The sequence below is a fragment of the Podarcis liolepis genome (genome assembly GCF_965112155.1).
Source record: "Podarcis liolepis genome assembly, chromosome: 6".
NCBI lineage: Eukaryota > Metazoa > Chordata > Lepidosauria > Squamata > Lacertidae > Podarcis > Podarcis liolepis.
The window spans coordinates 89,777,754-89,790,958 of NC_139559.1; the positions used below are offsets into that span (position 1 = coordinate 89,777,754).

General features: G+C 45.0%; 1 protein-coding gene across 1 annotated transcript in view; it reads left to right on the top strand.

Annotated features, from left to right (window-relative positions):
• Positions 1-13,205, top strand: part of HMCN1 (hemicentin 1) — a 330,831-nt gene that overhangs the window by 66,983 nt on the left and 250,643 nt on the right. The window contains exons 5-6 of the mRNA XM_083506699.1: positions 9,611-9,782; positions 11,326-11,432. Coding sequence (XP_083362825.1) covers positions 9,611-9,782; positions 11,326-11,432 — 279 coding nt within the window. The remainder of the gene's footprint in view (positions 1-9,610; positions 9,783-11,325; positions 11,433-13,205) is intronic.

Genomic DNA, 13,205 nt, shown 5'->3' on the forward strand with positions numbered 1-13,205 from the left:
AACCTCACTTCTTGCAGAGAGGGAACCGCCAGAAGACACTCGGAGCTGGATCTCAGTGTCCGGGCTGAACAATGGGGGTGGAGACGCTTCTTCAGGTATACTGGGTTGAGGCCATTTAGGGCTTTAAAAGTCAGCACCAACACTTTGAATTGTGCTCAAAGGTAGCCCCACGTGGAGCGCATTACAGTAGTCTAAGCAGGAGATAACCAGAGCACACACCACTCCAGTGAGACAGTCTGTGGGCAGGTAGGGTCTCAGCCTGCGTACCAGATGGAGCTGGTAGACAGCTGCCCTGCAGACAGAATTAACTTGCGCCTCCATTGACAGCTGTGGGTCCAAAATGACTCCCAGGTTGCGCACCTGGTCCTGTACCTAAGTGTCTGGGCAGAACGATGGGGGTGGAGACGCTCCTTCAGGTATACTGGACCAAGGCCATTTAGGGCTTTAAAGGTTAGTGCCAACACTTTGAATTGTGCTCGGAAATGTACTGGGAGCCAGTGTAGGTCTTTCAGGACCGGTGTTCTATGGTCTTGGCAACCACGCCCAATCACCAGTCTTTCTGCCACATTCTGGATTAATTGTAGTTTCTGGGTCACCTTCAAAGGTAGCCCCACGTAGAGCACTTTGCAGTAGTCCAAGCGGGAGATAACCAGAGCATGCACCACTCCGGCAAGACAGTCTGTGGGCAGGTAGAGTCTCAGCCTGTGTACCAGATGGAGCTGAGAGACAGCTGCCCTTCAGGTAATCTTTGGGAGGAACATCTGAAAATTAAACAATAGATCAGAATCCCATGTGAGAATTTAATGGGTGTTTAATTTGGGAAGTTGACCATTGTAAATTTCCCAGCTGGCTCCATTGCAGGGCAGCATAGCCCGCCAAGACTGAAGTTTAAAATGCCCAATCATGGACAGCCAATGGAGTGGAGCTTGGTCAGAGGACCTGAACAAGGAAGTTAACGTTCTCGTCCGCCAACTGAGGATAAAATCCGGTTTCAGCACAGTTGGCCAAAGAGCAAATTGAGAGAGCAGATTGTCAACATTAAATAGAAGGTTATGATGAGTATGTATTTGTAACACACATTGCCACAGGCACAAACTTGAATGAGCCTTTGGAAAATGTAAATGACATTTTCCTGCCAGATTTCTTCTTTTGCCTCTGCATTGTTTGTCTCTAGGCAGGACTGCAAACTTGCTAATTTGCCCTTTGCCTTTATAAACTGGTGTCCTGAGTAGACTACATGCTAACACAGCTGGCTTTGACTTGATAATAAAATGTGTCAAGCCAAGTTGGAGTGTTTATTTTTGAAATTAAAATTCTCAAATGTGTTCTGAATTTTCGCTGTTTCTTTTTTTTTAAGAGAACCTCTCAGCGCACAATATAAAGTGGTTTTTAGTTGATTCATACGCATTTTTATCATGTTTACAGCTGGTTAACGCCTTTTGATATCAACATTACGTAAGCTTCTAACCTTTGGCTTGAACTGATGCTGTCGATAGATCTTCCCCATGATCTAGCAAGGGAAATCTTGCCTTAAACATTACGATCTTCATCAGAGTCCCTTCTTAGGGATCCATTTTCTGAGATAAGAAAATGTGCAAATGGACAGAAAGCCTGTTCAGTTTGGGTGCCCTGCATGTAGATTTTTTTTTTTTTTTTTTTTTTTTAGCACCAAGCAATTACCCTATTTTCCCAGGCCTTCTAGCAAGTTACCCATCTGGTTTTCAGTCTGCTAGGGGATTTTCTAATTGGTTGCCGCTTGTTTTTATTTATTTGGCACTGTTATAAATACAACTTTACTTTCTGTTGTGTTATAGCTATTGTGAGAACCGCCCTGGGGGTTTTTGAATTGAAGAGCAGCATGGAAATGTTTCAGATAAATAAATAAATAAATAAATAAATATAGCATGCCACTCGGTTTCTTGACATACTTATCTATAAAATGAGCTAGTACAAAGCAATGGTCTGTGGTAGATCTACCATGTCTGAATCATGTTTGCTCTTCATCAATAATAGCTCCATTGGTTATCCAGTCAACTAGCTTATTTTAAATATAGGACCTAGGACCTATAGGTTATTTTATTTTACCTTATTTTAAATATAGGACCTAGGACCCTCGTACCTACGGGACCGCCTCTCCCGGCATGCCACATGGAGAGCCTCAAGGTCCATAAGTTGCAACACCCTAGTGGTCCCGGGCCCTAAGGAAGTTAGATTGGCTTCAACCAGAGCCAGGGCCTTTTCAACACTGGCTCCAGCCTGGTGGAACGCTCTGCCTCATGAGACCAGGGCCCTGCAGGATCTGATTTCTTTCCGCAGGGCCTGTAAGACAGAGTTGTTCCACCTGGCCTTTGGCTTGGAGCTAATTTGATTCCCTCCCCCTCTTTCTTTTTTTCTTTTTCCTTTCTCCTCCTGTGATGAGGCTGCATTTTAATATTTTAATGTTTCAATATTTTAATGTTGTATTTTAATCTTGTTTTTAAGTTGTCTTCATTCAACTTGTTTTTATTATTGCTTGTTAGCCGCCCTGAGCCTGGCCTTGGCTGGGGAGGGCAGGGTATAAATAAAAATTATTTATTTATTTATTTATTTATTTATTTATTTATTTTAGAGATGCTTTGCTAATTACAGATAGCAAACTGGTTGATAACTAACAAAGATTGGATGTAAGGCCCTTTTTGAATATAGGGATGACTACCACTGTGGCCCAAACTTTAGGGAATAACCCGGATGAATCCATAAATGAGAATATTACTCCCAGCAGGGAGGCCCACCAGTCGATGTTAGATTTCAACAGTTCTGGGGGCAAATAGTGTGTGCCTGGTGCTTTATTACTTTTTAACTGCAAAACAAGGTTCTGGGCCTCAGTTCAGGGTACTGGAGGCCAGTCTGGTAAGCTTTCCAAAGATTCCGTTACAGTGGTGCCTCGCAAGACGAAAAGAATCCGTTCTGTGATTCTCTTCCTCTAGCGGTTTTTTCGTCTTGCGAAGCAAGCCCATTGAAGGATTAGCGGATTTGCGCTTTTAGCGGCTTATCTGCTGATCGGATCAGCTGATAAGCGGCTTGTTGTTGTTTAGTCGTTTAGTCGTGTCCGACTCTTCGTGACCCCATGGACCAGAGCACGCCAGGCACTTCTGTCCTCCACTGCCTCCCGCAGTTTGATCAAACTCATGCTAGTAGCTTCAAGAACACCATCCAACCATCTCATTCTCTGTCGTCCCCTTCTCCTTGTGCCCTCCATCTTTCCCAACATCAGGGTCTTTTCCAGGGAGTCTTCTCTTCTCATGAGGTGGCCAAAGTATTGGAGCCTCAGCTTCACGATCTGTCCTTCCAGGGAGCGCTCAGGCCTGATTTCCTTCAGAATGGAGAGGTTTGATCTTCTTGCAGTCCATGGGACTCTCAAGAGTCTCCTCCAGCACCATAATTCAAAAGCATCAATTCTTCGGCGATCAGCCTTCTTTATGGTCCAGCTCTCACTTCCATACATCACTACTGGGAAAACCATGGCTTTTACTATACGGACCTTTGTTGGCAAGGTGATGTCTCTGCTTTTTAAGATGTTGTCTAGGTTTGCCATCGCCTTTCTCCCAAGGAGCAGGCGTCTTTTAATTTCGTGACTGCTGTCACCATCGGCACTGATCATGGAGCCCAAGAAAGTAAAATCTCTCACTGCCTCCATTTCTTCCCCATCTATTTGCCAGGAGGTGATAAGTGGCTTAGCGGCTTAGAAAAAGAGGGGGAAGGAAAAAAAACCAGCAGGAACTCACAAGACATTGTCGTCTTGTGAAGCAAGCCCATAGGAAATTCGTTTTGCGAAGCACCTCCAAAACGGAAAACTCTTTCGTCTAGCGAGTTTTCCGTCTTGCGAGGCATTCGTCTTGCGGGGCACCACTGTATTTGGTTGACCTCATCATCGTGACCATGATAGACTGAATGATAATAATATTGCATCCATTCATTGGGTCCGATAGTGCACACTGGAACATTAGGAGCATTTATCCAGCAGGCCTGATATTCTACGCCAAGAGAGGCGGATGTCCTTATCATGAGAGGCCTTTCTTAGAATATGCCAAGCGTATTCTCGGCCTCACTGATGTGGTCTGAAGGAAAGCAGCTTGCCTGCAGGAGTTGCCAGAAGGAGGCATGCAAAGCGCCTTCAGATTCAAATGAATGGCAAGTAATAATAGCAATAATGTACACACATCCCACAGCTGTTTCAAACTTGAAATGTTAATACAGTGGTGCCTCGCAAGACGAAAAGAATCCGTTCTGTGATTCTCTTCGTCTAGTGGTGTTTTCGTCTTGCGAAGCAAGCCCATTGACGGATTAGCTGATTAGCACTATTAGCAATATTAGCGGCTTTTAGCGGCTTATCTGCTGATCGGATCTGCTGATAAGCGGCTTAGCAGCTTAGAAAAAGGGGGGGGGAGGAAAAAACCAGTAGGAACTCGCAAGACATTGTCGTCTTGCGAAGCAAGCCCATAGGAAATTCGTTTTGCGAAGCACCTCCAAAACGGAAAACTCTTTCGTCTAGCGAGTTTTCCGTCTTGCGAGGCATTCGTCTTGCGGGGCACCACTGTATGAGCACTTGGAATCAGGTCTGGAAATGGGCTGAAAGCCAGCGCTGAAGAGAGACTGGCATAATATGCTCTTACCTACCAGTCTCCATCAGTAATGTTGCCTTTCCCAGTGGAAATTTTGGGTGGACTGTCTCCGACAGTAGCCCCTCATATAACACATCCCTGTATTCCAGCCAGGAAGCTTAAAACTTCTCCTTTTTTTTCCTTTGAAATTACGCTCTTCAGCCATGTTGAAAACTGTGACGTTTTCCTTAATTGACACCGGTGCTAATTAATTCACCATTTATTGCATGGAAAGACAGCTTTGTTGGATGAAATTTGCTCCCTCGTCTAAGTCGTATAATAAATCCCTCTTTCTCCCCTGTCCTTTTTAACTCTGCAAGTTGAATGTAAATGTAGTCCATTTAGTATGGGGGCGGGAGAAATGAGCAAAATTTGTCACAGACTCTTAAACTCAAAACATATGTCAAGTACATTTTAGATTCCATACTTCAGTATCGCATGTTTGTTTAAGTCTAGAAATAATTCGCCGCAGACCACTTCAATTTTCAGGACTTCTCAATGATTTCTAATTAAAGTTCCCTTCTCCAACTTGATGTTAACCTCATCATCTGCCTCCTTGCAGCCTGTTTGACTGTCATGGAAAATACTTTGGGTGTTTGCAAGAGAAGTGTGTCATGCACGGTTAGACTTTTGCAGTCATTATGCTCCCCTGCCCCATTCCCTCCAGTAGGATAAGGCCACTTCTGCCTTAAGGAGGAGGTGGGGTTGCGGGCGTCACAGCCCCTCTATGTGCACGGAGGGGTGGGAGGCTAACCCCGTGTGATTGGGGGATTCCCGGCTGCGTCACCCCCTAGCCAGCCAATTGGGTTGGTCCGGGGGTGTGGCCTGCCCCATAAAGGCAGGACGCAGCCGGGGTTCTCCCTCTTTGTCCGCCCACCAGCTGCTCCTGTTTTCCCACCCTCCCGCCCCAAGAAGGTTTTCCTTCTTGGACCATGCTATGGACCTCGGTTGGTCGCCGTTGAGGGGCCTGGTAGGGATTTTTCCACTTGGCAAATTGGCACCAGCCACTTGGTTTTCGCCTACCTCGTAGCAAATTGTCACAACTTTCTGGGTATTGGCGGTTAGGCATTAGAATAGTTCTGTAGATGGAAAGAGGGGAGGTAGCGCCATCACGTGCCCCAAATATTGAAGGGTAGTCCGTTAAAGGATTCCGGGGGGCGTGGCCCTGTCCGAAGCCTAGGGAGGTTAGGGCCTAAGTCACACCCCCTATCAGTGATCCCCGGAGAGTTCCTAGTTGATGTGCATCATCAGGTCTTCCTCTAACGGTGGTTAACCATTCCCGGACTTCAAGCAGATGGGCTGAAGTCAGATATAGTTGGTTAGGTCCAATGCCTAAGCCAATACCGCTCATCACCTGTAACCAATAAAGTTGTGGCCTTTTTTAGCCCATTAACCTTAATAATTCTGTCGTGTGTCATTATTTTCCAACTGAGGGGGTCGGGAACTCACCATTAACTACTTTTCCAACTGAGGGGGTTGGGAACTCCCCCCAGAGAAGGCACTTTCCCCAGGGCCTTCTCAAACCTAGAGCCTGTTCTGTTTTACAGTAGTACCTCGGATTAATAACTTAATTTGTTCCAGAAGTCCGTTCTTAATCTGAAACTGTTCTAAACCTTTAGCTAATGGGGCCTCCCGCTGCCACCGCACAATTTCTGTTCTCATCCTGAGGTAAAGTTCTTAACCTGAGGTACTATTTTTGGGTTAGCAGCGTCTGTAACCTGAAGCGTCTGTAACCCGAGGTACCGCTGTATTCATTTCAACACCACCTTCACCCGTGGCAGCAACTAATAACATCAAATTCATCTAAAGCAATGTGAGGAAGGGCTTCTCTTCTCTTTGCTTTCTAATACATGTGCTAAGACCTGTCCAAAAAAACAAAGAAACCTAAAGCCGCATGTAACATGCCAAAGTTTATGAACTTGAATTCCAGTCTATTTTTAAAGGTTTGGGGCTAGCGTGGTTTTTTTTGACTTCACATCCAGGGAGCTTGGTGGAGCTTTTTATCCTTCAAGCTTTGCATTGCGAACCCAGGGGATGTGAACCCAAACTGAAAAAACAGTTTGTACAAAGCTCTGTGCGCTGGGACCTGCCAACTTTTGCACAGACTTTTTAGCAATGAGTGCATTGGCAGCTGCAGGGAAAATCTAAAACCATGAACTGGACTGTAAAAATGCTGGCCTCCTGAGCTGCGCCAAGGCTTGGATCCAGTACAGGAAGCACCAAGGCTGGTTTGGGCAAAGCCTGGGAAGTCCCAAGGTGAAACTCAGAGGAATCTGATACGTTGGAGGGACAGAACCAGACAGTTTGGACCATGGGTAGGCAAACTAAGGGCCAGGGGCTGGATCTGGCCCAATAGCCTTCTAAATCTGGCCCGTGGACGGTCCGGGAATCAGCGTGTTTTTATATGAGTAGAATGTGTGCTTTTATTTAAAATGCATCTCTGGGTTATTTGTGGGGCATAGGAATTCGTTCATTATTATTTTTTAAATAGTCCGGGCCCCCCACAATATCTGAGGGACAGTGGAGTGGCCCCCTGCTGAAAAAGTTTGCTGACCCCTGGTTTGGACAAATGTTTTGAGCGCTAACTGTCCAAGGTCGACTCAAGGTAGAGCTTGGAATATTCCAGAGTGTATTGGCTTTTGAGACCTTAAGTCTTCTATCCTATGCACACTTACCTGGGAGTAGGCGCCATTGACCATAGTGTAGGACATGCTTCTGAGTATGGCTACATAGGATTGCATTGCACTGGTGGTATAGGGAAGTTTTTAATGTTCAATGTTTTACAGTGGTACCTTGGGTTACATATGCTTCAGGTTACATACGCTTCAGGTTACAGACTCCGCTAACCCAGAAATAGTACCTCGGGTTAAGAATTTTGCTTCAGGATGAGAACAGAAATCATGCTTCGGCGGCGTGGTGGCAGCAGGAGGCCCCATTAGCTAAAGTGGTGCTTCAGGTTAAGAACAGTTTCAGGTTAAGTACGGACCTCCGGAACGAATTAAGTACTTAACCCGAGGTACCACTGTATTGTGTTTTTAATGTTCTGTTGGGAGCTGCCCAGAGTGGCTGGGGAAACCCAGGGGCAGATGGGCAGGGTATAAATAATAAAATAATAATAATGATAATGATAATGATAATGATAATGATAATGATAATGATAATGATAATGATAATGATAATGATAATAATAATAATAATAATTAATAATAATAACCTGTCAAAGTGAATTGGGGTTAGGAAGATGGGTTCTGAGCACTTGCTGGGGAAATTTAGTTGTACAAATGGCAACGTACAATGAATAAATCAGTCTGAGGAGAGGAACCAAGCACTGCATTTGTTCATGGGGGAAGCTGCCAAGGGCCAAGGGTGGATGGCAAAAAGGCAAATGTGGGCAGAATACCAATAGTATTTGCTGGATTAATTTCCATTCTGCACAGAGTATGAATAAGTGAACATTTCTGCTCCTACTTCTGTAGGAAGTTCTTCAGCACCCCCAACCTGAGTTTGACAATTCCTGGAACAAATCATGGCGGGTGAAGGAGGTGGTATAGAGGGGCGAGACCCTGATCCCCTCTGTCCTTCATGCTTGGTTATTTTTCCCAGATTCCCCTCCAAGCTGACTTTTGAGAGACAATTTTTTTTGGGGGGGGGGGTTCTAGTGCTTGCCACTTTCACTGCCTGCCAGCCCCAGAAATTCCTCCATCTGGGTGGAAGTGGTCTGCACGACCAAGTGGCCCTGCGTTTGGCTGTAAGGAAGTTACCGTATTTTTCGCCCTATAGGACGCACCAGCCCATAGGACGCACCTAGTTTTTTTGAGGGGGGGGGAATAAAGAATTTTTTTTTATTCCCCCCCCCCAAAGCACGGAGCACGCTGCATTCTCGCTCTCCAAGCTTCAGCGAAAGCCTGCATTCGCCCCATAGGATGCACACAGATTTCCCCTTCATTTTTGGAGGGGGGAAAGTGCGTCCTATAGGGCGAAAAATACGGTAAGTGGCTTTGAATAGGATATGGGTGGTACTTGTAATTGCTTTGAGCCTATAAGCCTATCAGTGTGTTGAGGGCTGCTGCCTGTTGGATGACTACAAAGGAGCTGTATTATGGCTTCATAGTGTTTGTTGTTGTTTAGTCGTGTCCGAATCTTTGTGACCCCCTGGACCAGAGCACGCCAGGCACTCCTGTCTTCCATTTCCTCCCGCAGTTTGGTCAAACTCATGCTGGTAGCTTCAAGAACACTGTCCAACCATCTTGTCCTCTGTCGTCCCCTTCTCCTTGGGGTCTTTTCCAGGGAGTTTTCTCTTCTCATGAGGTGGCCAAAGTATTGGAGCCTCAGCTGCACGATCTGTCCCTCCAGTGAGCACTCAGGGCTGATTTCCTTAAGAATGAATAGGTTTGATCTTCTTGCAGTCCATGGGACTCTCAAGAGTCTCCTCCAGCACCATAATTCAAAAGCATCAATTCTTCGGCGACCAGCCTTCTTGATGGTCCAGCTCTCACTTCCATACATCACTACTGGGAAAACCACAGCTTTAACTATACGGACCTTTGTCGGCAAGGTGATGTCTCTGCTTTTTAAGATGCTGTCTAGGTTTGTCATTGCTTTTCTCCCAAGAAGCAGGCATCTTTTTATTTCGTGACTGCTGTCTCCATCTGCAGTGATCATGGAGCCCAAAAAAGTAAAATCTCTCACTGCCTCCATTTCTTCCCCTTCTATTTGCCAGGAGGTGATGGGCCCAGTGGCCATGATCTTTGGTTTTTTCCGTTTTTTTGATGTTGAGCTTCAGACCATATTTTGTGCTCTCCTCTTTCACCCTCATTAAAAGGTTCTTTAATTCCTCCTCACTTTCTGCCATCAAGGTTGTGTCATCTGCGTATCTGAGGTTGTTGATATTTCATAGTGTTACTGGTCTGCAAAGCAAGTCCAGTGGAATATAATATGGAAGCTGTTCCTAGCATTATCTTCTCTTGCAGGTGTTGAAATGGGTCGAAGAAGCCGTGCAAGCTTCCAAAGTCCATCTCTTATCGACAGACCACCTGACTTCATCTGTAAATGCTTGGCAAATCCCTTTTGATCCTAGTCTGAAAGAGGTTACAGTGTCCCTGAGTGGTCCTTCTCCAGTTATTGAAGTCCACGATCCTTTAGGTGAGTTATTAATGTCCCCCTTTCTCAAAGGAAGAGCAGTGGTGGGTCTGTATTCTCCACACTTTAACAAACTGCAATTCCCAGGATTATCCCGGGGAATAAGTGCCAAGAAAACAATTCACATTTGTAGAGTAGGTAGGTCTTTAAAGTGTTTGGGGCACGCACAGCCACTGTACAGTTCTGGCCTTTACATTGAGACACTCTAGGTGACAAACTCTTAGGAAGCAATGCATGGGGCCAGAGCACAAATGTGTTGGAATATTCTAGAAAGAAGTTGAGAATTGGTCTTGAACAGGTTGGTAGGCAACAGAAAAATCTACCCAGCAACAGGAGCCTTTATAAAGGACATGTGACCAACAAGGGTCAGTGTAAAGTGTCAGTGTGTAAATGAGCATGAGTCAGCATTAATCTCTGGCCGGGTAGCTGGAAAAGGAAAGGACTGTGTTCTTTGATTTGTATTTGACCAATGTAGATTTTTGTAAATAATAAAGATCCTCAATAAAATAGGAAACTGCTGCAAGTCTATTAAAAGCCCCTCTTCAGACAGAGAGTACAAGATTTACTAACTCTAGTGTGGATTGAAATGAGGCAGCAATAGCAGAGTCCCCAACCCCTGTCCTTATTATATATTTCATGGTCAAACTACATGTTCCATTAACCATGTGGGAAGCAGCCATATCATTGGCATTGTGGCTTGGGTAGAGAGGTCTCTCAACCCTTGTTCACTTCAAAAACTCAGACTTAGGCCAATACAAGGGGATGTGTTCCTTTGTGGGTAGGCAACTGTTAACTGCTACACATGCAAAAAGTAAGCATTTTGAGTGAAAGTGCGTGTGAGGCGATTGCGGTTGAAAAGTTGGATAGTTGTTTATTTCCTTGACATCTGAAAGCATGAGGAAGTCCATTACAAAGGAGATATAGACAGGGTAAAGAGGTACAGAGGAGCTAGGGAACAAAGGAGGAAGGCTGCCCGAACGCAAGAAAGGCTGAGAAATCAGGAAGATAGAAAGGGAAGAAAGAGAGAAAGGTCTAGGCCAGCTATTAACCCCAGTTGCAAGCCAGGAGAAGAGAAAGGGGAAGGAAGAACGACGGATTACAGGAAGACTGTATATTTACTTTAGAAAGAGTTCCTTTGATGATACAGGGTAAGTTTGAACAAGGTCCCCAACCCAGAATTTCATGCCTGTTTTATGCAATTTTCTCTTCCTGCCTGTCATTTTTGGGAGATTCACCGATTTGTAGGAATTTAGTCTAAAGCAAGATGGTTCAATGTGAAACCTATAAGAGTTGACAGAATCAGCTTTTGTGCGATTCCAGGTTTTGCCAGAATGTTTAGAAAACTGGGGCAAAGCCAAAATAGCCAGATTGGTTTGGCTTGTGGTGTACTGAATATCTCTGCACTGATCATTGACAAGAATATCACGCTATTAAGTACCAGGTTTTCAAGGCATGTGGATGGGGGGCGGTGGCAAGGAGTTAAGTCTGAGCATTGCTGAGATGACTTAAAAATAAAATGCTTATTCCTTCTTTGCCTGTGTTGCAGGTAAGCCCGTAAAGAAAGGATCTGGCTTGAATGAGTTGCTGAATATTGAAAATTCTGCAACAGTAGTGAACATAAAAGAACCAGCGCCCGGAACGTGGACAATTAAGGTGATTTTCCTGTAGAAAAGATGCAGTCAATTTCCTTCATGCATGATGCATTTTTTAATACAAAAGCTGTGTTAACAGGGTTCCTGCAGTAACATTTGATCACACACAATCCTTATAATTTTGGATGAAGTCCTCTTTCTTCTCTCCCACCATGGTTTGGGGCCTTATGCTAAAATTGGCTCTTTATAACTGTTGGTTTTGGGGATTCAGTGTCCCCCTAAGTCCATTATTGGTAAGAGAAAATTGAGTGGAGGCAGGATCCAGTGAAAGCAAGGAAGATCTTACCTGGCCAGTATGTCCATTCCTTTGAGATGATACATACCTTAGTTCTTGAATCCAGGTCACAGGCATACCCTATTCATACACGAAATATGCCCTTTAAGGCAGGATTTGTAGGTGAAAATTACTGGGAAAGGTTTCTCCAAGGTATTTCCTTCTGCTGAGGAAATACTTGGGGTCATCAAGAGTCAAGATGGCTTCAGGATTACTCTCCTGTACTATTTCAGATGTGTGGGTTTATATACTTACGTATGTGTTCTTACCTTGTACACTTACAAACATTTTGTTTTATTTTTGAGCCCTTAGAATTTTTATAACAGTACAGTGGTGCCTCGCAAGACGAAATTAATTCGTTCCGCTAGTCTTTTCGTCTTGCAATGTTTTTCGTCTTGCGAAGCACGGTCTGTCGCAACTGCGCCTCTTCAAGCGGCTTTAAGAAAAAAGCGAACAAACTCGCAAGACATTTTCGTCTTGCAAAGCAAGCCCATAGGGAAATTCGTCTAGCGAAGCAACGCAAAAACCGAAAAACCCTTTCGTCTAGCGAGTTTTTCATCTTGCGAGGCATTCGTCCTGTGGGGCACCACTGTAATGTGAGGACATTTAACCCCTCATTTTGGAAATGCTGTGACCATCTTGATGAGATGCTCTAGCACGGGCATAGGCAACCTCGGCCTGCCAGGTGTTTCGGGACTACAATTCCCATCATCCCTGACCACTAGTCCTGTTAGCCAGGGATCATGGGAGTTGTAGTCCCAAAACATCTGGAGGGCCGAGGTTGCCTATGCCTGCTCTAGCATGTAGGATTGGTTTCTTCTGATTTTTGAACCTTTGCACAGCTAAAGTCAAGATGGCCTGGCTCTAAAGAGTAGTAGCCAGCCCACAGTTGGCTGCTTTCTTTGCAGAAAGGGGCTAAAACCCCCACAGTGGTTGGGATCAAAGCTGTCACGACACTCGCATGTCTGGCAAGGAAAACAGAGGATTAAATTTAAGGAAATGAAGCCCTAGGCTGGGAATTTTGATTCTGTGCCTTGTAGCTTCTTTGGGCTGGGGGTGGAAGTGTAAGTGTGGCCTGTCACCACCCCAAGGAAGCAGAAGATATGTTGTTGATGTGCATATTAAGCAAATCCTCGTATAACTTGCAAATGTGATGTCCTCTTCTGAGCAGCAGGAAGTCCTCTCCAGACGATAATTGTGGCCAGTGCCGAGGTTCCAAAAAGGAGGTACAAGCATGACAGAATTATTCCACACACCATTGCTGCCTTGTGCTCTTAGGATTGCACAGGTTCCCAAGCCAACTCTTCTAAGCTATAATTACTTAAAGGCTTCTGTTGGTGAGCTAGGCCTCCTAACATCCCCCTCTTCCCACATACACCAGTCTTCCTGTAGGAAACGCTCCTTTAAACATCACAGCCAGCTCTGCAATACAATAAATGGTGGATCTGGAGGATCTCAAATGTTTGGGTTTCTCAGAAGGGAAGGGGGGGAATTGAGCTT